This window comes from Camelina sativa, chromosome 11 (genome assembly GCF_030686135.1).
Source record: "Camelina sativa cultivar CO46 ecotype springtype chromosome 11, ASM3068613v1".
NCBI classification, from domain to species: Eukaryota; Viridiplantae; Streptophyta; class Magnoliopsida; order Brassicales; family Brassicaceae; genus Camelina; species Camelina sativa.
Genome location: NC_141890.1, coordinates 27338476 through 27359440, shown reverse-complemented (window position 1 = coordinate 27359440; position 20965 = coordinate 27338476). Strand labels below are relative to the sequence as shown.

The 20965-nt window shown below is 36.8% G+C and overlaps 3 protein-coding genes and 1 pseudogene across 16 annotated transcripts; 2 read left to right on the top strand and 2 right to left on the bottom strand.

Moving 5' to 3' along the window:
* Positions 1–609: 609 nt before the first annotated feature.
* On the bottom strand, positions 610–3711 carry LOC104724185 (uncharacterized). 4 transcript variants are annotated; one of them, XM_087474154.1, is made up of 9 exons: positions 3211–3711; positions 2750–2942; positions 2569–2654; positions 2172–2256; positions 1761–1839; positions 1512–1651; positions 1337–1423; positions 1119–1231; positions 610–1027 (listed from the first exon to the last, which is right to left on the bottom strand). In XM_087474154.1, exons 2-9 carry the CDS (start codon positions 2876–2878, stop codon positions 778–780), a joined length of 969 nt encoding a protein of 322 aa, XP_087330280.1. In that variant the 5' UTR covers positions 2879–2942; positions 3211–3711; the 3' UTR covers positions 610–777. The 4 variants fall into 4 exon arrangements, with proteins under 4 accessions (XP_087330280.1, XP_010440936.2, XP_087330282.1 ...); XM_010442634.3 differs by having other exon boundaries at positions 3347–3698; XM_087474156.1 differs by having other exon boundaries at positions 1761–1835; positions 3211–3675.
* A 497-nt stretch (positions 3712–4208) lies between these two features.
* LOC104724184 (uncharacterized) lies at positions 4209–6259 on the top strand. 5 transcript variants are annotated; one of them, XM_010442631.3, is made up of 8 exons: positions 4209–4635; positions 4781–4825; positions 4918–5050; positions 5141–5210; positions 5312–5360; positions 5461–5558; positions 5677–5815; positions 5919–6259. In XM_010442631.3, exons 1-8 carry the CDS (start codon positions 4315–4317, stop codon positions 6066–6068), a joined length of 1005 nt encoding a protein of 334 aa, XP_010440933.2. In that variant the 5' UTR covers positions 4209–4314; the 3' UTR covers positions 6069–6259. The 5 variants fall into 5 exon arrangements, 2 of the variants coding, with proteins under 2 accessions (XP_010440933.2, XP_087327015.1); XR_015570405.1 differs by having other exon boundaries at positions 4212–4635; positions 5684–5815; XR_015570407.1 differs by having other exon boundaries at positions 4212–4635; positions 4915–5050; positions 5684–5815.
* Positions 6260–6741: 482 nt separating this feature from the next.
* Positions 6742–20766, bottom strand: LOC109127184 (putative disease resistance protein RPP1; annotated as a pseudogene).
* LOC147934476 (DEAD-box ATP-dependent RNA helicase 20-like) lies at positions 13261–15315 on the top strand. Of its 7 annotated transcripts, none has more exons than XM_087475921.1 (6): positions 13261–13713; positions 13928–14192; positions 14335–14517; positions 14607–14690; positions 14804–14847; positions 14936–15315. In XM_087475921.1, exons 1-3 carry the CDS (start codon positions 13628–13630, stop codon positions 14368–14370), a joined length of 387 nt encoding a protein of 128 aa, XP_087332047.1. In that variant the 5' UTR covers positions 13261–13627; the 3' UTR covers positions 14371–14517; positions 14607–14690; positions 14804–14847; positions 14936–15315. The 7 variants fall into 7 exon arrangements, 4 of the variants coding, with proteins under 4 accessions (XP_087332047.1, XP_087332046.1, XP_087332044.1 ...); XM_087475920.1 differs by having other exon boundaries at positions 13332–13713; positions 14968–15315; XR_015572820.1 differs by having other exon boundaries at positions 13402–13713; positions 13936–14192; positions 14968–15315.
* Positions 20767–20965: the final 199 nt, after the last annotated feature.

The following is a 20965-nucleotide window of genomic DNA, read 5'->3' as shown; positions in this document are numbered from 1 at the left end:
GACTTGTGATCATCTTCATCAACATTTCAGTAATGTTTATGGGCTGATGTGGACAATATTTAGTATGGGGCACTAATAAGACAAATAATTAAATTAGGGGGTATATAAATAAATAAATCACTCTTTATTTAAGGAAAAACAAAAAATCAGTGTTCAAAAAAGCGGTCTAGGCGGCCGCCTAGGCGCCATCTAGGCGCTAGGCGCTCAGCAGACGCCTAGATGACCGCCTAACCCGCTTAAAATTACATACATTTTATTTTAATATTTATTTTTGATTTTTAAATTACATATAATTAAATTATTATGTTTTATTTCTATATACATAATTATAAACATTTATATGTTGTTAATATAACTTAAATAAATGTATTTTTTTTACTGTTGTTTATAATTTATAAATTTTTTATTTTTATAACATATATTTTAATATAATTATATATATATATAATGTTTTATGTTGTAAACGCCTAAACCGCCTAAAACCGTCTAGGCCCCGACTAAGCGTTCTAGACGCTAGGTGTTGGGTCACCGCCCAGATACCGCCTAGCGCTTTTTTGAACACAGTAAAAAATAGAGTATGGCACCTGCCACACCTATGGTCAACGTGCGTCCGCGAATAATGTAGCTTCCATTCTTATATAACCGTAAAATAACAATACCGTAATCCAAAAAAAAAAATTGAACGTATGAAGATTGAGACAAGTTAAAACCAGATAGATTTACATCGTCAAGAATTCAACAGTACATCGTCGTTAGTGTGGTGAGAGATTGGTAAAGCTATATGGGAAGAATTGGAGAAGTATCAAAATCATTACCAAGGATTCCGTTTGATGGATCTTCTGATTTCAACGAAGAGTCTTTCGTGCTACGTTCAAGAGATGTCGCCTCGAATATTCCAAACCCTAATACTAAGCAACAGACGATGAAACCGGGAAGAGAAAAATCCATCTCGTAAGCTAACTCCATGACTATTATGCATACACCTGCTACCAATAAATGCCTCGGGGAAGAAAACACCATATGCAGTCTGCAACAAACAAAACATTATTCATATAAAGCATATGTTTGCGTGTATAAATGCATTGTATGGATAATTAAAGGGAAAAGCTTTAGGAAACCTCTCTTCTGCGATGTTGTCAACATAAAAGATTAGAATGATCCCAAAAACAATGGTGCTAAGGAAAGCCCACGCAGAAAATGGCAACTCGGATGTTTTCCCAGAAGATGAGCCCTGGAGTAAAATTTGATATTAGTGAACCAAACCACCAATGGGAAATCGAGAAAATGCCATCTTTAATACATTGTTCCTTCTCATTGCAAAAACAGCATCACTTACTATGATAAGGTCCCACATGGCCACAGGAAACAAGAAACAGGTTGCAGAAGTAATGGTTATCGCATGCAGTCGTTTCTTCTGCTGGTTCTGTAAAAGCAGAAAATTGGTAATTCGCAAAGGAAGCAGAAGTGAAAGCAGAAAAAGACTCGGAATGAAGGGAATCTGAGATCACTACCTTTAAAGAAACATGGCGCGCAATAACCCGCCTTAACGCTGATAAGATTCCAGCAAAAACTGGTATCATCATTCCCATCATACCTAGTGCTTGTTCTGTTTGTACTTCTTCCTCTTTGATCTCAGTACTGTCTTTTGTTGGTAGCTTGTTGTTAAGTTAAACAAATCAACACATAAACTATCCATAGAAAGTTCAAACGAAGCAAGATATACATACAGACAGAGAGAAGGAACTTGCGTAAAAGGATATAAAAAGGGGAGAGAGATGATGTTGCCCATCCTTGAGACAAGAAAAAAAGTGCTACCAGCATTGCAATGAGGCCACCTACCTAACATGATTTGCAAATATCAGACAAATTCTTCGGATAATATCCTTGCCGATTTGTAAACATAATTCTGATTTTTTAAATTTAACTTCATATTAACATTTATAATACAAGTAATCTAAGTACATGAATTAGCCAGAGAAACATCACTACTGCTAAAAAAACTATTGCATAACTCTATAGTTTGTCTGTGAGAGAAGTGAACTGATGCATGCTGAGGGTATACACAACATTATGGATAAACCCTATGTAAATCGTGCTAGTTAACTGCTCATATTGACTTGAGACTTTATATAAGTGACAACTGTTACATTAGAAACATATGAGGTGAATACCTTTTTCCACACATGACCTCTCCGTCCATATAATACTCCAGAAAGTACTCCAAGAACAGCACCGGAGTACTCTGACAAGATAGCTCTGCAAATAAAATACAAAGAACTATAAGCAAGAATAATCGAATATTTAATGATGATATTTTTTTTCTGATCAAATGACAGAAAAATGTAGCTTAAAATAACAGGCTGCAGAAACAAAGGATAAGGAGAGGCTTGTAGGTCGAGGATTTTTGTAAGTATTGAACCCAAATGGCTACAATGGGACCAAATTGCTCATAGGCAAACCTTCAACTTCCCTATCTTTCAAAAGCCACATTCTACGGGAACTACTAAGACAGATAAGACCAGAGGAGAATTTTACGCTAGTATGAATGCTTAATTTACTAATCAATACCTAAGCGGTCCACAAGACTTGAGACCCTTTCCCCATAAGATGAAGTACAATGCCGTGATGAGTCCATTGATAAGAGAAGGTACAATCTGAAACAGTTAAAGGAAAAACATTTTATCTCCAAACTCTCCAATTCATATGTATTAAACATACATGCAAGAAATCTGATACAGCTAAAGTAAACCTGTTGATTAGAAAGCGCCCTTCCTTTCCATGGCTTTTGAAGTATCAAGAATATGATGGACGAAGGCACCAGACAGCAGAAGAGAAAGAGAACAACTGGCGCTCCTGTCTGATTCAAGTAGCGGTACATAGAATAAACTGACCATATCCTTAAAAAATTCCCAATGAGGTGGATTATCTGGAATGGTGTATGTCTGCAGATAAAGAAGGTCAACAAATACATGAATTAGGCAGCAGATTACTCAATTCTAAGCCAATGTCAAAACAAGGGAAGACGAAAAAAGCTACAAATGTGCTCAAGTTATGGTGGACTCACTTCACTGCTTCAACCTAGTATTGAATCAGAAACACAATAATCCAAAATCTTAAGTGAATCAACCTAATAAGTATTGTTTCATGAAAACCCAGTGATGCGATTTCAAATTATAAAACCCTAAACAATAAATTTTCAAGCTACAGTACAATTTGAATCAATTCCATGGCAGCAAGACGAAGAAGCTTCGTTTTTTTTTTCCTCTCTCTCACATTTCATTTCTACATAAGCAAAAACACACAATAGCAAGAGAAGTTATAATCGAAACTTTAGGTATGAAGATACCTGAAATGCGGAGATCCTCGATCGTCGGAGATTTGCTTCGGCGACATCATTTTAGTCCAAAACTCCGGAAACTAATTGGTGTTTAAATCCAGTAGAAATTAATTTAAAAACAAAAATAAACACAGCCTACAATTTCGAACTCAGAATCTTTTAAAAAATTGATGTAACTGAAGACGAATTCGCGTGTAGCTGTGATGATGGAAGAAGAAGTATCGTCTTCTTCGTCGAGGAACACTAGAGGAGGAGGTCCCGAAGCTCATCAAGTCGAGCGATCTATTCAGATCGGAGAGAGAGAAAGAGAGGAGACGTAATTTTCGTATTGGGCCTTCTTCAAGCCCATTAAAAGTGGCTTAAATTTAAAGAAACCCAAGGTCTTGATGTTTTTAGTACTGTAATATTTATGTATTTTTTTAACGAATTTGTCAGATCCGATCGGTAGCATACACACAACTATATCATAAAATTAAACTGTTATAAAATAGCGTACAACTATATAAATAAATAAAATATAGCAGTACATGACAATAACGCAGTAAATCATAGAATCTAAATATTAGTCAAAACATATATAAATTAATACCAAATACAATCCATCTAAAATTATAAAACCTAAATATTAATCAAAATATATTTATTAAAACAAACACAAAAAAATACAACATACAATTTTTCTCAATAGTTATTATAAAAAATTGTCTTATAGTGTACTGGAAGTTAAAATTTAGTAGATGTACATGTTTTTTTTTATGTTTAATTATTTTACAATTATTGTTTAATTGTTAAAAACTATAAAATCAAAAATCAGAAATTACCACAAAAAAAAAGGTTGGTATTTTTAAATTGCAATTTGCACAGATATTAAAAAGGGTAAAACAGTAAAAAACGTTAGACAAAAAAAAACTGCAGTGACGATTTTAATGCTCTCCCTACTCTTCTGATCAACAACAGCTCGACGAAACTTCACGCAAATGGCGTCTTGTTCTCTTCCCTTGTTCCCATGCCTTTCCTCGCTCCAAATGAAGATGAAGCCCATGGCGGCTCTCACCAATTCCTCTAAAACGATAGTTCCATACGAGCTGAAAAGGGGACAAAAACGTCTTTTCCACAAGCTTCCCTCTGGTCTAAAAATGGAGGTAATTGAACAGAGGAGAAGCAAATCCGAAGGAGACAATCCACCATTGGTGTTTGTACATGGAAGCTACCACGCAGCTTGGTCTTGGGCTGAACATTGGTTACCTTTCTTCTCTTCTTCTGGGTTTGATTCTTATGCTGTTAGCTTATTAGGTCAGGTAAATTCTCAAACCATGAAAGTTTTGATTTTTATGCTCATGTTTGATATCCCTAGTATCTAATTTTACTATCAGGAACATAAAGTTTCAAACTTTGGATTAGAATAGAGTGATTTGTGATTTTGTTATCTTTTGAATGTAATAGGGTGAAAGTGATGAACCTTTGGGAACAGTTGCTGGAACACTTCAGGTACTTGAAACTTGCAATGTGCATTGTGTATATTGGATAATAACTTGATCCAGAAAGATTCTTAAAAGTGTTTTAACTTGGTTGTGTAGTAGACGCACGCAAGTGATATTGCGGATTTTATAGAATCAAATCTTGGTTCTTCACCACCTGTGCTTATTGGTCATTCGTTTGGAGGACTCATTGTTCAATATTACTTGGCAAATATTGTAAACAAACAGTCAGTAGGTAAGGTGTAGATTCAGAGAAATGAGTTTCGTTTTTTTTGGGATCAGTGAACATATACAATAACTACTGAGTTTGTTTTTTGGATTGTAGGAGCAGAAAATGCATTTCCAGAACTTTCAGGGGCTGTATTGGTTTGCTCAGTTCCACCTTCGGGTAATAGGTAACTAACTTGTCAAATCATTATTGGCTCTTTCCTATATCAGTGAACTTCTTTCTCGTTTAGCTTGTTATGTAACTTTTGGGATTCTGTTTCTTGTTCAGCGGATTAGTGCTACGTTATCTCTTCTCTAAACCCGTAGCTGCGTTTAAGGTTTAAACTCTTTTTCCTGTCTTTGAGTTTGTAAGGATGATCTCAGTGTCATGTTGTATTTGTTCAACAATGTTTGTTTTTGGTTATGTTGTTGTTGCAGGTTACTCTCAGTTTAGCTGCTAAAGGTTTTCAGAAATCTATTCCTCTTTGTCGGGAAACATTCTTCTCTGAAGCCATGGATGATCAACTAGTGAAGCGGTATATCTGTAAATAAGCTCAGTAGTCACCTTGAACTAAAATCAAGTTTCAGTGATCTAAACGAATTCTCTCTCTCTCTCTCTCTCTCTCTCTCTCTCTCTCTCTTTTCTCGATTCAGTTACCAGGATCTTATGACAAAGAGTTCACGGATGCCGCTGTTTGATCTGAGGAAGCTAAACGCATCACTTCCAGTGCCTAAACCAGTGGAGAATTCGACAAAAGTTCTTGTTTTAGGTGCTAAAGATGATTTCATAGTGGTGAGAACTATAATTTATTTGTCCTTGTGCTAACGGCTAATTAAATCAGAAAGTTTTAGTCTTGGTACATGTATTAAAAGCAGAGTGAGTTATTGTTTTTCAGGACGATGAAGGACTAAAGGAAACCGGGCGGTTTTATGATGTTGAACCAGTCTGTATTGAAGGAGTTGCTCATGACATTATGCTAGATTGTTCATGGGAGAAAGGTGCCGATGTTCTTTTGAATTGGCTGTTTGGTTTGTCTAAACTATAATGGAGAACTTGTGTCGATGCTTCCCTTTTTTTTTCTTCTAGGCAGCTAAATTAATTTCTAATTTCTTTGTTAGATGAGAAAAATGTTGAGGTTGATTTAGTTTGTTGATAGTTTGTTCAACCTGGTCCCTGGAATTTTTTTTTCATTCCGTATGCTTGTTCTGCAAATGAAGTCAATTTTAAAATTAAAAAGAGAAACTCTCTAGAAATGTTAAGTTACATTACATGGTTCAGAAAATCGAATGTAATAAACCAAACATTTGTACATAACGCTAACCAATCCCTCTCCTTTACATAATCTTCATATTTTCCTTCCACGAATCACATTTTCTAACGACTTTTGCAACCACGGTTCCATCCCATTAAGCCAGCGCCCGATACAATCCCCGTTGGAATAATTGGGGCTTCCATTTTGATTTCGCCTGACTCCTGGTCCGCCATTGAAGAAGAATCATGGAGAGGAAGTGGAGGTCCGAAGTGCATTGATGCTGTTGAGGTAAGCCTACTCTTTCACATTCAAATACTAGGCTTAAAAAAAGTTGGTGTGGAGATTGGGGTGAGTTTTTTTGTTGTGGTCCCTTAGGAGGAGTTGTTTTGGTTAGGCAGTGTTTGTTTATTCTCTGAAGGTCCCAACCAAAAGTCTTGAGTTGTTCATCTCCATAACATGAAGGGACTTAGAGTTGGAGTACTCCACATTCCTTTATCCCCACTTCGTCACTGTCAAGGTGAAGCTTAAACAAAAGCTCGTTGGAGGTAACTTCCGCTTCAAGTTCAAAGGTGAGCAAATGCTCTGTTAAGAAGGGAGGCACAATACAGCTGTATGCAGGAGCAACACTGCCAGATTTATGTTTGTCCATGATGTCATAATATGCCAATATTTCCTTCTCCGTCTCATTATTATAATTAACCAACAACACGCAAGCCTTAAAAATCTCAAGGTTGTGGAAAGAGGCCTTTGATTCAAACTTACCATCACGAAACTTCCAGTATTTCCTCGATAAGTGAAGTTTGCAGGCACTTTTCTACTCGGTATGAGCGCACATGTATTACTAGTCTGGATGAGTTCTCTTGCTTCTTCATTCAGCTTCAAACGGTTAATAAACTTGAGATATTTCTTCGGATGATTGTGAAAGGAAAAACCAAGTTTTTCCAATGACTTGCCATTTTCGACCCTTAGGTGTAATACAGAACTTGGAAGCTGTGGGAGTGCTACCAGCTTCTTGTTGTAACTATAAAAGAGCTCTTGTTTAGAATGCTGAAAACTGATACTTCATTCACGTTAAAGAGATGGCTTTTTAAATAGCCTTACAGAACAGAAATGCAGAAACTTAAGGAAGCAAATAACAACTACTGAGATTGAGCCGTAAGACTCGGACCTCCTTATTGACATGATTAAACAGCAAAGACTAATTCGAACAGGACTAATTCAAACTCCAACGGTCATATCTCTAACAAACCCTCCCTAAGCTAAACTTGGCGAGCCAAGCTTTGCTTATCCTTAACTGAGCAGACTCCGAGATGACTCCTTAGCTTCTCAAATGTCTCCCGCTTCAAAGGTTTTGTGAAAATGTCTGCCACTTGATCATCTGATCCACAATGCTCCAACTGTATCTCATTTCCCTTAACCAGATCACGAAGAAAATGGAATCTGACTCCAATATGCTTGCATCTACCATGAAAAACATGATTCTTGGACAACTTGATTGTTGATGTGTTGTCACAGAGAATAGTTGTGCTTCCTTCGACTTCATAACCCAATTCTCCCAAGATTCTCTTCACCCAAATGACTTGACATGCACAAACAGATGCTGCTACATACTCTGCCTCCGTGGTGGATAGTGTCACGATCGGTTGCTTCTTAGATAACCATGCCACAGCTGCATTATCCATAAGAAACACATAACCAGAAGTGCTCTTTCGACCATCAACGTCACCTGCAAAATCGCTGTCCGTATACACCTGCAATTCTCCAACTCCTCCTCTTTTGTACCAAATGCCAAAATCCAACGTGCCTTTAAGATATCTCAAAACATGCTTAACAGCCAGCAAATGCATCTTCGTGGGCTTGGACATGTAGCGACTCAATAGACTTACAGGGAATTGAATATCTGGCCTCGTCGTTGTGATGTACATGAGACTCCCAATGATTTGCTTGTAGAGAGTCTCATCGATTTGTTCACCATCTTCATCTATATTCATCTTGTTTCCAGGCACCATCGGGTTGAACACTGAGTTGCAATCTTCCATTTCAAAACGTCTCAAGACCTCCATAACATACTTTGCTTGAGAGATGTGAATTCCCTGATCTGTCTGCAACACTTCTATTCCCAAAAAGTATCTCATCTTGCCAAGATCAGACATATCGAATTCTCTTTCCATCGAAAGCTTAAATTCTTTCATCAAAGCAATGTCGTCACCAGTGTATATCAAATCATCCACATATACACTGACAAAGAGAAGATTACCTCGATCATTTGTTTTGATGAACAGAGTTTCTTCATTATCTGATTTCTTGAACCCTTCCTTGGCAAAATATTCTTCAATTCTGCTAAACCACGCCCTTGGAGCCTGTTTCAACCCGTATAACGCCTTATGTAGCTTATAAACTTTGTCCTCCTTGCCTTTGATCTCATACCCTCTTGGCTGTTGAACATAAACATCCTCTGCAAGCACTCCGTGCAGGAATGCTGACTTGACATCAAGCTGAAAAATGTCCCAACCTCTCTGAGCAGCTGTGGAGAGAACAATTCTGATGGTGTCCATGCGTGCAACAGGTGCATATACCTCCGTGTAGTCAACTCCATGTTCTTGTGAATATCCTTTTGCCACAAGACGTGCTTTGTGTTTGCTCACTTCACCAAGCTCATTCAGTTTTGTCTTGTATATCCACTTCACCCCAATGCACTTGCTTCCCTTGGGCAGACTTGTAAGAACCCATGTCTGATTCTTCTCTATTGACTCTATCTCTGCGTCCATGGCTCTGATCCATTTTGAGCTTTTCTGCGCTTCTTCATAGGTTGTTGGATCAGAGGAGTTTGTCAAGACCATGTTGATCAAGACCATGTTAACTTCGTCTTCTTCCTCTTCATTCTCAGTGACATAGTCGCTCAGATAACCCGGACGCCTTGTTTGTCTTTTTCCCTCCCTGGCTATAGCCTGTGGTTGTCTTGCCACCATTCTTCCCTCCCTGGCTATAGCCTGAGTATCTTCTGCAAGTTCGTTAATTGCAGGTTCTTCTTCTCCATCACTTTCATCTTCTTCCCATGTTTGATCATCGCCACTCCATTTTAACTCTGGTTCATCTTGATCTCCTTCCCATCTCCATCCTTTCATCTCTTCAAAAACCACATCTCTGCTTACAACGACCTTCTTGGTTGCAGGATTAAAGAGACGGTAGCCCTTAGACTCTTCCGAGAAACCCAACAAGATGCAAGTATTGCTTTTGTCATCCAGCTTTCCTCGCTTCTCATTTGGTACATGAACATGTGCCAAACTCCCCCACACTCTGAAATGTTCCACATTTGGTTTAATACCACTCCAAGCCTCCTGAGGTGTGACATCTTTAACGGCAAAAGTGGGACATCTGTTCAACACGTAAAATGTCCAATTGACAGCTTCTGCCCAAAAGATCTTTGGAACTTTTCTCATTGATAGAGTGGATCTCACCATGTTCATCACTGTGCGGTTCTTTCTCTCTGCGACGCCGTTCTGTTGAGGTGTGTAGGTTGTGGTTAGTTGTCTCCTAACGCCATGATCTTTGCAGAAAGTAGAAAACTCGGCTGAGGTATACTCCCCTCCTCGATCAGTCCTTAAGCACTTGATTTGCTTTCCTGTCTCTGTTTCTACTTTCTTCTTAAACTCTTTGAAATAACTGAAAGCTTCTGACTTTTCTTTCAGAAAATATGCCCATGCCTTCCTGCTGTGATCATCAATGAAGCATAGGACATACCTGATTCCAGTTGATGTGGTGGGACTGATTGGGCCACATATGTCAGAGTGCACCAGCTCAAGAATCTCCTTTGCTCGCCATGAACTTTTCTTTGGTATCGGATTTCTTGATTGCTTCCCCACTAAGCAATCTGAGCAAGTGAAATTCTGAGTATCAAACTTTGGCAGGCCACGAACCATCTCCTTGCTCTGCAGTATCTTCATTCCACTGTGACCGAGATGGCCATATCGTTCATGCCAGAGCTTTGACATGTCTTCTCCAGTTGCCTGCAGGCAATGTTCCTGGCTTGGTTCCCCTTTGTAGATGGTCTGATCGAATAACATGAACATTCTATTCGAGCTCATCTTGCTCTCTGCCAAAAGACCCTTTCCATCATGAAAGATCTTACAAACACCTCTCCGTATAGTGATTGTCAGATCCTTCTCTTGCAGCTGTCCAAGACTCAGCAGATTGTTTTTGAGTTCTGGAATGTAATATACATCTCTGATCGTATAGCTTACATTGTTCATCAGAAGCTTCACATTCCCTTTTCCAGTCACCTCCATCTTTTTATCGTTTCCCAGCTTCACAGTGTGCTTGAAATCTTCATCCATAAAGAAAAACAGATTTCGATCGCCACTCATATGGTTTGAGCAGCCTGAGTCAAGGAACCAGGCTCTCTTTCTCATTTTCTCATTCCCACCAGTATACGCCATGAACAGCTTCTCTGCAGTCCCCTCAATATCTTTTTCAGGATCATCTTCTTCTTCAATATACGCCATCAAAAGCATCTCTTCTTTCTCATCAAAATCGGCATAATTTGCCTCTTCATCCCACAATGGACATTCGTTTTTAAAATGTCCAAGACGATGACATTTGTAGCACTCCACTGTGCTTTTGTCTCGACCACGACCTCTTCCTCTGCCTCTACCACCTTGTCCTCTTCCTCTGCCTCGGTTTGAGCTCATTCCTCCTCCATAGCTCACCTTGAGCACCTGATCTTCTCCTTTCTCAGTTTTTTTGAATTTTTGCTCATGGACAGTGAGAGAACTCTGCAATTCGTCAAGTGAAATGCTCTCGATCTCCTTGGATTCCTCTATCGACACCACCACATACATGAATTTCTCACTTAGTGTCCTGAGGATCTTCTCTACCACTTTGGCATCGTTCATGACCTCTCCATTGCTCCTCATTTGGTTGGTGACGCCCAAGACTCGGGTGAAATATTCTTCCACAGTCTCAGATTCCTTCATCTCCAGAATCTCGAAGTCTCTTCTCAGCTTCTGCAACAGAGACTTCTTCACCCGATCATTGCCACCAAACTTCTTCTTCATGGACTCCCAAATGATCTTGGATGTGCTCCTATCCAAGATCTGCACAAAAATTACTCTATTGATGCATTGATAGAGATAATGTTTCACCTTGTGGTCATTCTTCTTGGCTTCCTCCAGCTGCTGTGTCTGAGTCGTCGTGAGTGCTGTTGTGGTTGATGGTTCCACAACACCGGTCTCGATGGTACTCCACAGGTTCTTTGATCTGAAGAAATTCTCCATGACCTCGCTCCAATGATCCCAGTGTCCATCAAACTTTGGCAATTTCGCTTTCTCTTCTCCCATTCTCTCTTTGTGTTTTGAAGCTGCGGCTTCTCTCTCTCTCTCTCACAGTTTTACTCTAACCGAGCTCTGATACCAATTTGTAACTATAAAAGAGCTCTTGTTTAGAATGCTGAAAACTGATACTTCATTCACGTTAAAGAGATGGCTTTTTAAATAGCCTTACAGAACAGAAATGCAGAAACTTAAGGAAGCAAATAACAACTACTGAGATTGAGCCGTAAGACTCGGACCTCCTTATTGACATGATTAAACAGCAAAGACTAATTCGAACAGGACTAATTCAAACTCCAACGGTCATATCTCTAACACTTGTATCCCTCTAGTATAGGTGTCTTAAGACGAGGTATTTTATTGACCCACGAAGGAATTTCTTGTGTTTCTGTATCTTTAAAGTGCAGCTTTGTGATGATATCAAGAGCATACGGGAATCCCAGAAGGTTTTCGTTGTATGACATTCCAACTCATGAAGATGAGACCATGACTTGATCGACGTAGGCACTTCTTTGATTGCAGTTCTCATGAGCTTGAGATCCTTAATATTTGTGGAGATCTCTGGAAAACTTTTTATGACTAAGCAATCACTACAAGAAAACATGCTTTTTCCGACTACAAATGGCGACGACATATGTAGTCGCCATTTTTAGCCACTATTTAGCGACTATTTGGCGACAATTTTACGACTACAAAAATTTAGTCGTATAATAGTCACTATTTTGCTACTACTTACCGTAGTCGGTAATTTAGTCGTAATTTAATAACTATTTTATGACTATATTGTATAACAGAACATATAGTTGTTAAATAGTCGCTAAATTAACGACTAAGATGCAACTCATGGTAAAGGTCGCCAATAAGTCGTATATCAGTCACTATTTAAGAAAATATAAATTTTCAAAATTTAACTCCAAAACCTTAACCAAACTCCAAAACCTAAATTATAAACTTAAAGTTTAAATCCTGAATATTTAATTCTTAATATTAGAAATTATTTCTTAAACCATAAAACTAAAACATAGCCATTCTTATATATACATAAAACCAAGCTTTAATGCTTAAAAGAAAATCTAATTTTTCAAAACTTAACCCCAAATCTTAAATCTTAACCCTAAACCCTATACCCCCAAACCCTTAACCAAACTTCAAAACCTAGATCATCAAATCTAAATTTTGAAGTTTAAATTCTTAATCTTATAAATTAATTCAAAAACCATAAAACCAAACCATAACCATTATATATATGTATATAACTAATTTTTCGAAACTTAACCCCAAAAAACTATAGTTTTCCAAATCCTATATTTTTATCAACACACTTAACCCCAAACCCAAAACTTATGCTCAAAAACCCTTAACCTTAAATTTAAAACCTTTATAATTCATGTATAGAAATTAAATCATAGATCATTCACCCAAAATATAGCCATTGAATATCTATAAAACCAAGATGTAAAACTATTTAGTATTTACATATAAATCAGTCTTTCCAAAAACTATATACTTACAAAATTTATTAAACTTAGTCATTTTAAAACCTAAAAAAAATTATTTTTAAATCTAAATCAAGTCTAATATTCTTCTAAATTTCAAAACCCCAAGTCCCAAATCATAAATTTCAAATGTCATTTCCTGAATTATGAACCCAGAATTGCAAAGTATATATGTTTTGATCCAACAAATTACTCTTTAAATAATGAAAGCTTTTTATTGGATGATATGTAAACACATGGATTACACTATCAACCGTTGATTAATTTAATCCAACGGACAAGGTTTTTTCCAGCTCTTGTTTCTCTTTCGTCTCCTTCACGAGGGATTGATTAACTTTCTCCCCTTCTCTTCTTTAGCCGATTAACTTTCTCTCCTCCGCCCGCTGTTTCATTCTATTCGATCTTCATCTTGTCGTTGTTTTCATCCTCTCAAGTTTTTAGATCTGGTACCAGAGCATTTTTGCGGATCTCAGATCTCGTAATTACTCACGCTCTGGAGTAGGCTTCATTCACTGTCGAATCCCTGAACATGAGGAACCTACCCGTAAAGACTACTTCCGAGAACGAACCAAATTACTTGATGCTGACCGCTCTGAATACAACACACCGTCGAAGGTAAGTGTGTGTGTGTTTGCTTTCGTATTGAAATTGATAAAACTCAGAATTTTTTTTCCACTTAGTTGCTCTATACACTTCCTTTGTACCGAGTATGAAGCCAGTCCGGCTTAATTTTGATCGAATTCGTGTGCTTTAAGCGTTTTCGATTCTCTGTGGTGTTTACTTTTGGAGAAGAAGAGTTTGTTTCATTTTCAAATTTGTGTGTTCTTAGTGACTCAGGGTTTGGTGGGGCTTCATCATACGGAAGCTCATGTAGTCATACATCAAGCATGAAAAAGGATAGTGATGGCAATGACTCTCCAAGGAAGCTAGATTTGGATGGTTTGACTCCTTTCGAGAAGAATTTCTATGTCGAATCGCAGGCTGTGGCGGCTATGACTGAGGCAGAAGTTGAAGAGTATCGTAAGCTGAGGGAAATTACTGTTGTTGAGATATTACCAAACCTGTCAAGAGTTTTCGTGATGTTGGCTTTCCTGGTAAGCTGATTTCATATCCAAAAGAACTACTACTGGATTTGACTTCTGTTTCATTTGATTTAGACTGTGATCAGTTTCACTTACATGTCTATGTAAGTTCTTTTGTATATATCTACTGATAAGAGTTTTTTGATTGGCCTAGATTATGTTTTGGAAGAGATTAAGAAGGCTGGTTTAACTGAACCTACTACGCCTATACAATCTCAGGGCTAGCCAATGGCAATGAAGGGACGTGATCTTATTAGCATTGCTGAAACTGGCTCTGGAAAGACTCTTTCCTACTTATTACCTTCAATCGTCCATGTCAATGCCCAACCAATTATAGGTAACGCTTGAGTTCTGCTCGTGAAGTTCTTGTTCCTGGTTCTTGTTCGCTGTTAAGTTCTTTTTCCTGGTTCTTGTTCGATGTTACAGATTAAAATGGACACTATTGAAGTCAGTAACCTGAATAGGCAATATCTATTTCGTCCTTCTCATGTTGGGCGCTCCAGGGCTAAGGTATATTTGCTTGAGCTAAGTCCAAGGGAATCCAGTTCATAAGAGAATTCATGTGACCATATAGACTCACAGTTGTTAACCAAAGTTGTTTGGGTTTATTAAATCGAGTTTAGGAGGTATATGTGAGCAACCTGAGCTCATTCTCCCTCGCTTCAAGGTATGTAAGCAGCCTGAGCTCATTCTCCCTCGTTTGTGTTTGTTAAATCCAGTTTATGTATATTTAAGCAAACTTATTTCTTCTCCAGCTCAGCTAATTTCTCTCTGATGGTGTCATTAGGCAATCTGAGCTCATTCTCCCTCGCCTTAAGTTCCTTAAGAAATGCTTCCATCAGCTCAGCTTCCTTTCTCCTTGTCTCGGTCTTTGCAGTTTGCTTCAGGTCAAAATCTTCAACATTCATCTCAAAAGCAAAAGACTTCTTGGGAAAGCAAAGCAACCTCCTTCTCCGTCGCTTCAAACATTAACCCTTGATGTTTGTGCATTTCCAATATTTACTTTCTTTTTTTAGTAGTATGATGTATTCTTTGTATTCTTATTTTTAACTATGTTTTTAGTTTTATTTTGTAATACAGTTTTTTTTTGATATTATGGTCTCATAATAATAAATATAGTATTTTTTATTTTTAATATCAATTCATTCCAATAACTTATATATATTTAAAAATAATTAATAAAATATATATTATCAAAATAGTATATATATATAATGCTGTATAAATACAATATTGTTTAAATACATAATCATAAATTAGTCCTCAATTAGTCACTAAATTTGGTGACTACATTATGACTATTTAGAATAGTCGTAAAATAGTCGTAGTGTAGTCGTTAAATTTAGTGACTATATTACGATTACATTTACGACTACGCAAAATAGTCGTAATGTAGTCGCTATTTGGCGACTAATTTTACGACTATTTATTTTAGCGACTCTCGATTTACGACTACTGGTTTTAGTCGCTATTTAGTCGTAACACACTGTTTAGCGACTAAATAATGACTAATAGTGCAGTCGCTATTTGCTTGTTTTCTTGTAGTGAATCAGAGAGATTAAGTTTATCCAGAGATTCCAAGTTTATGTTGATAGGAAGAACCGCTAGCTTTGAGCATCCTTGCAAATGTAACTCTTGCAACTTTTGAAGGTTTCCAATAGAGGATGGAAGCTCCACCAAGCTAGTGCACAGTCCAAGATACAATTTCTGGATATCAGTGGCCTTTCCACCAAACTTGAGCATTTAGTGAGGATCAATTCTTGAAGTTTAGTGGCAGTTGAAAGATCAGGTAACTCACTTAGGTTTTTTGACCCTCTCAAATTTATCCACTTGAGGTTTCCAAGCAACTATACAAACAAACTAAGATGAGAGGAGAATATATTGAATGTTGAGATCACTTAACTTGACGAGAAACATAATAACATTTTCGTACCTGATCTCCTTCCCACAATTTATGAACTTTGCTGTCTCGCATTTGTAGATCAACGAGGTACGTCGTACAAAAATTAAAAGGCAGACATGTCAGCGGAAACAAGTTCCACTCTAGTAATCTAAGTTTTCGAGATAGATAATTCAAACTTTGCGGTAAGCACGACTTATCGCTTTGGTCACCATATGGACCACTGAATCTTAAGAATTTAAGATTAGACATTCCTTCAAACGCTCTCTCGCTTATATTCATTTCATCAGACACCTTGGATGGATAGAAATTTATGCCTATAACACTACTAGTACCCTGCAAAAAGACCAACACAAAAAAAATGGAGAAAATGGGATGTTTAGCTATCAAACGAATTTAATTTTTAGAGAGTCAGAAAGCAGAATAATAATAATAATACTAACCGTGTTATCAGAGACTACTTCACAAATATCTCTAGCATCAACCAACATTTGATGCTTCCAAGGCTCATGAATAGATTGATGCCCAGGCGGGTGACGGACTATTTCTCTTCCTAGTTTTTTTTTGACAACAGTTTATATTTCTCTTCCTAGTTGTACTAGTAGATTATGCATCTTTATCCATCCATCTTCAATATATATGTCACTCATTTCAATAGATATGAGAGATTTCTTAGCTAAAAAATGAAGTCTATTTCTCACGTCCGATAATTTATGCGCAAGATACCCTTCCACTTTCTCAACAGAATGATAGTTAAAAATGCAAGCTATATGAAGAAATAGATCTTTATCGTCATCACATAAAGCATCGTAACTGAACTTTAAAACGCTTTTAATATTGGCATCAAGGTGTGTCTTTAACATTGGTAGTGAACTTATCCACTCTTCCTTAGACATTCCCCGAAAATAGGAGCCCATCACTCTCAGTCCCAATGGTAGTTCACCTAAACGTACTGTAACTTGCCATGCAAGCTCCTCGAAACCATCTTTACGGAACTTTTGAACAAAAGCATACAAACAAAAGATTTGACAAGCTTCATATGTTGATGGAAACTCCACCTTGTACATAAGGTTGATGCCATGTGCCTCCAAAAGTTTTTGGTCTTGTGTCGTGATGATAATCCGACTTCCATGACCGAACCATTGAGTTTCTTTTGCGATAGCATCTAGTTGTATTGACTGATCAACGTCATCAAGAACAATAAGCACTTTCTTGTCATTAAACCTATCATGTACAACTCCTAAATGAGGAATCTTGATATCCTTTTGGTTGATTAATTGGGACATAAATTGCTTTTGTAAGTGCAACTTTGCACTATACTCATCTGAACTCACTGGTCTTGCATATAGGTCTTTGATATTCTCCATAAAGACACTCAATTGAAAACTGCTGGAAAACTTGTTAAATATGGCTCTGGCAATGGTGGTCTTCCCAATCCCAGCCGGACCCCAAATCGCAATCACCCTTACTTCATTAGAGTCTAGGCATAACAACGATTCCATTTCTTTCATATGAGCTCCCGTCTCAATGAAGCCGTCAAAATCTCTTGATGGCGTGGAACTATTCAACATGTTTGAAACATCAGTGGCAATTTTTTCAATCATGGCCGCTTCATTATCCCTACAAATAGAAAGATAAATTTACATTCGTTAATTAGTCATGAAAAATACTCACACATCCAAATAATAAATTTCTATGGTATTCTTTAAAGCTACAATTATAGTTATACTAGCAATTGACCCGTGCTACGCGCTGGAGGTAGATTAAGGTGTATTTCGGGTTTTTTTTTGTATATTAATTTTTGGTTATGTAATTTCATCTTTATGTTTGTTTTTGTATTTGATTTGGGTGATTATGTTGTTTGTTGGATATTTTTTAAAAAATAGGTTTTGCAGTAAGTATAATTTAGTGTGCTCTTTACTTTTCAAAATTTGACATCATCTTGTGTGTTTTTTTAATGTTTATTCAATCAATTATGATGAGAAGTTAACATTGTGTACTTAAAATTGTTGCTTTGCTGTAGTTGTTAGTTGTGATTAATTTATTATTATTTTTCATTTTGTCATTGTCTAGTAATTGGTCTCTGCTTCGCGCGGGAGTTTGATTAGGGTGTGATATGTGTTTTTTTGTGGATATTTTTAATGTGTTTTGTTATTTTCTCTTTATATCTTCGTTGAAATTTTTTGGTTTTTTTTTTCTAAAAAAATGGTGATTTTGGCTTTTTTCTTGCGCTTTTTTACATTAAGTACAATCTAGTGTGTAGTTTTACATTTTTATTTTATATTAGTTATGTTTATTTTAAAATTTGGTTTTGTTTTCAGTTATTTAAATTGCATATTTGTATATTGTGATGTATAAGTTGATTTCTGGATGTAATTGCTTTTTTTACCTGTTATCGGCTTGATTGCTTGTTTTTTTTTGTATTTTTCTATATGTGGTTGTACTTCCTTGTTTTTTTAAGAATACGTATTAAATGAAATGTGTGAGAATGTTTGTCAATTTTTTTTTTGTGATTGTGTTACAAAGTTTGTAAGTTAGTAATTTTTTATAAAGTTTTTAATTTACTTACATTCGGTGTTTATATATATATTTTTTTTTGTGGAAAAAAAAATATATATTTTTTGTGTTACATTGATTGGGCCCAAATATCTGTTTAGGCCTTTAAATGTAGTGGTGTTTTGGGTCTAAATTGGGTTTTATTGATTTGCCAATGTATTTGTCCTTTTGGGAAATAGTCCGTGTCTTGTAGTTGTGTTTTTTCTTCTTTGTCGTATATCGGTTGTTGAACAGATGAAACCGTTTAATTCCTCAAATATACATAGCCTCTCTCATGCAATAGGAAGAGAGATTAAATTATCAAAGGCAACCCATTTTGTCAAAGAAACCTCTCAAGCAACAACAACCTAACAGTACATTTTTTATACCTTTCTCTTCCATTTCCATGTTCTTGATCTTACGGCGATTGAGGATTTTAATAGCAACCTTGTGGCCAGTGACAACATGCTCTGCTATATTCAACTTCCCAAAAGATCCAATTCCAAGAGTTTTACCAAGCTTGTAATTCGGTAAAATCGATTCCACTCCATTATTGCCAAATCTATTCGATGAATGATCCATTTCCTGCCCCACAAATTCAACATAATAACAAGCCATTAAGAAGCTTAATTTCATTTCATCAAAACTAATTAATCTAAACCAAAACTGTAAGCTTGTAAAGAAACTTAGACAACAACATACACCGACATAAACTAAGGAAAATTAAGATGGTTAATACCTTCTCATCAATGAGTAGGAAATTAACGCCCATGAGTTGGCCGCCTTTTTTGACGTTATGGGTAGGCGAGTGACGAAACATCCTTCCGACGATCTGTTGGTGAAGAGGCCAGCTTTGAGATTTGCCAATGAAACAAATGGAATTCATGTTATTCAAGAGTAAAGTAAGAGACAAAGTATAATCTTAGAAGCATGAAATTGTAAGCGACAATATTATATAGGACTGAAACTTACGACAATGGAAGAAAGAGTAGTGGGTGTTGAATTAAAAGAGAGATCATTGAATGGCATGAATGGCCATTATACACGAAACCGTTACTATGGAGATGAAAGACATGAGAGACAGTGAAAGGGTGTGGAGGAGTGGCGACCATTAATTTCAGATCTATGCGACACTTAATTTAGAAGGGGAGAGACGGTTGAGGTCGCAAATCGAAGAACGGCGGAATGGAGGTTCATAGTAGTGAGGGAGACTTCCAAGGCAAACAAAATAAATTGGGCTTTTAAAAGATTAAGCCCAAAAATAGAAAGAAAAGGATATTGGGTAACTTTCGAAAATTAGGCCTCATTAAACAGAAAGAAACGCTGACGTGGCAACACAGGAAATTGCACTTTATATATATAGATATGGTTTGATGTGTTTGTAAAAAACTAAAAATATTAATTATGAGGGCAAACCAGTTACGCGAATGCTCGCCAGCAATTGTTGCCACACCTTTCAAAGCTTCTATCCATCTTTTAATCTCTTCTTTTGTTTTACCTTTACAAGTTTTTTTGAAGACCTTCCCAAAATCTCCAATCTGCTTTTTTATGTCTGTTGGATTAACCTCGTAGAAAATGGGCATCACTGTTTGACCCAACTTTTCTCTACACTTCATGATCTCCACCAACTCGTTTAGGCACCACGAAGAAGAAGCGTAGTTCCTTGAGAACAAAATGATCGCAATTTTCGATCCTCTGATAGCTTTTATGAGCTCGGGACCGATTGACTTGCTCCTACCGATATCATTATCAATAAATGGATCGATTCCCTTTCCATTAAACTCTTTTAGGATGTAAGTTAGAAAGGTTTTTCGAACATCAAACCCGTGGAAGCTCACGAAGACATGGTATTTCCTATCTTGTGACAAGGAAGATGGAGTAGATGAAAGAGATAAAAAAAGAAGAAGGAGAAGAAGCAACTATTGTTCTGTTTTTTTGATTGGATTTAAAGTTTCCAAAAAACATGAAAAATATTGTCCCCAAAAGCATGAAGAAGGTTATTGAAGCAGCACAAAAACCAAAGTAAAAAGAAGAATCCATGGAGTATGATTGAGAGAAGATCAATATCTCAGAGCTTTTCAGAAAGCAATTGGCCGAAGTAAAAATGGAAAGGCTAGTTTGTTTTGTTTATTGCATCTGCTGAAAAATGCTTTTATTGAGATTGTCACAAAAGAAGTTTTAACGAGTCCCTACACTTTTAATTTCTAACGAATTGTTTCTCATCTTCTCTTGTTCGAGTTTTCCATTATATTATTATCCACTTCGAACTAGTCTCCCTTTTGGTTTTAGACTTTTAGTTCTATTGAAAAGGCCGAAAATTGATCGATAAACAATGGTAAGACGCTTAATA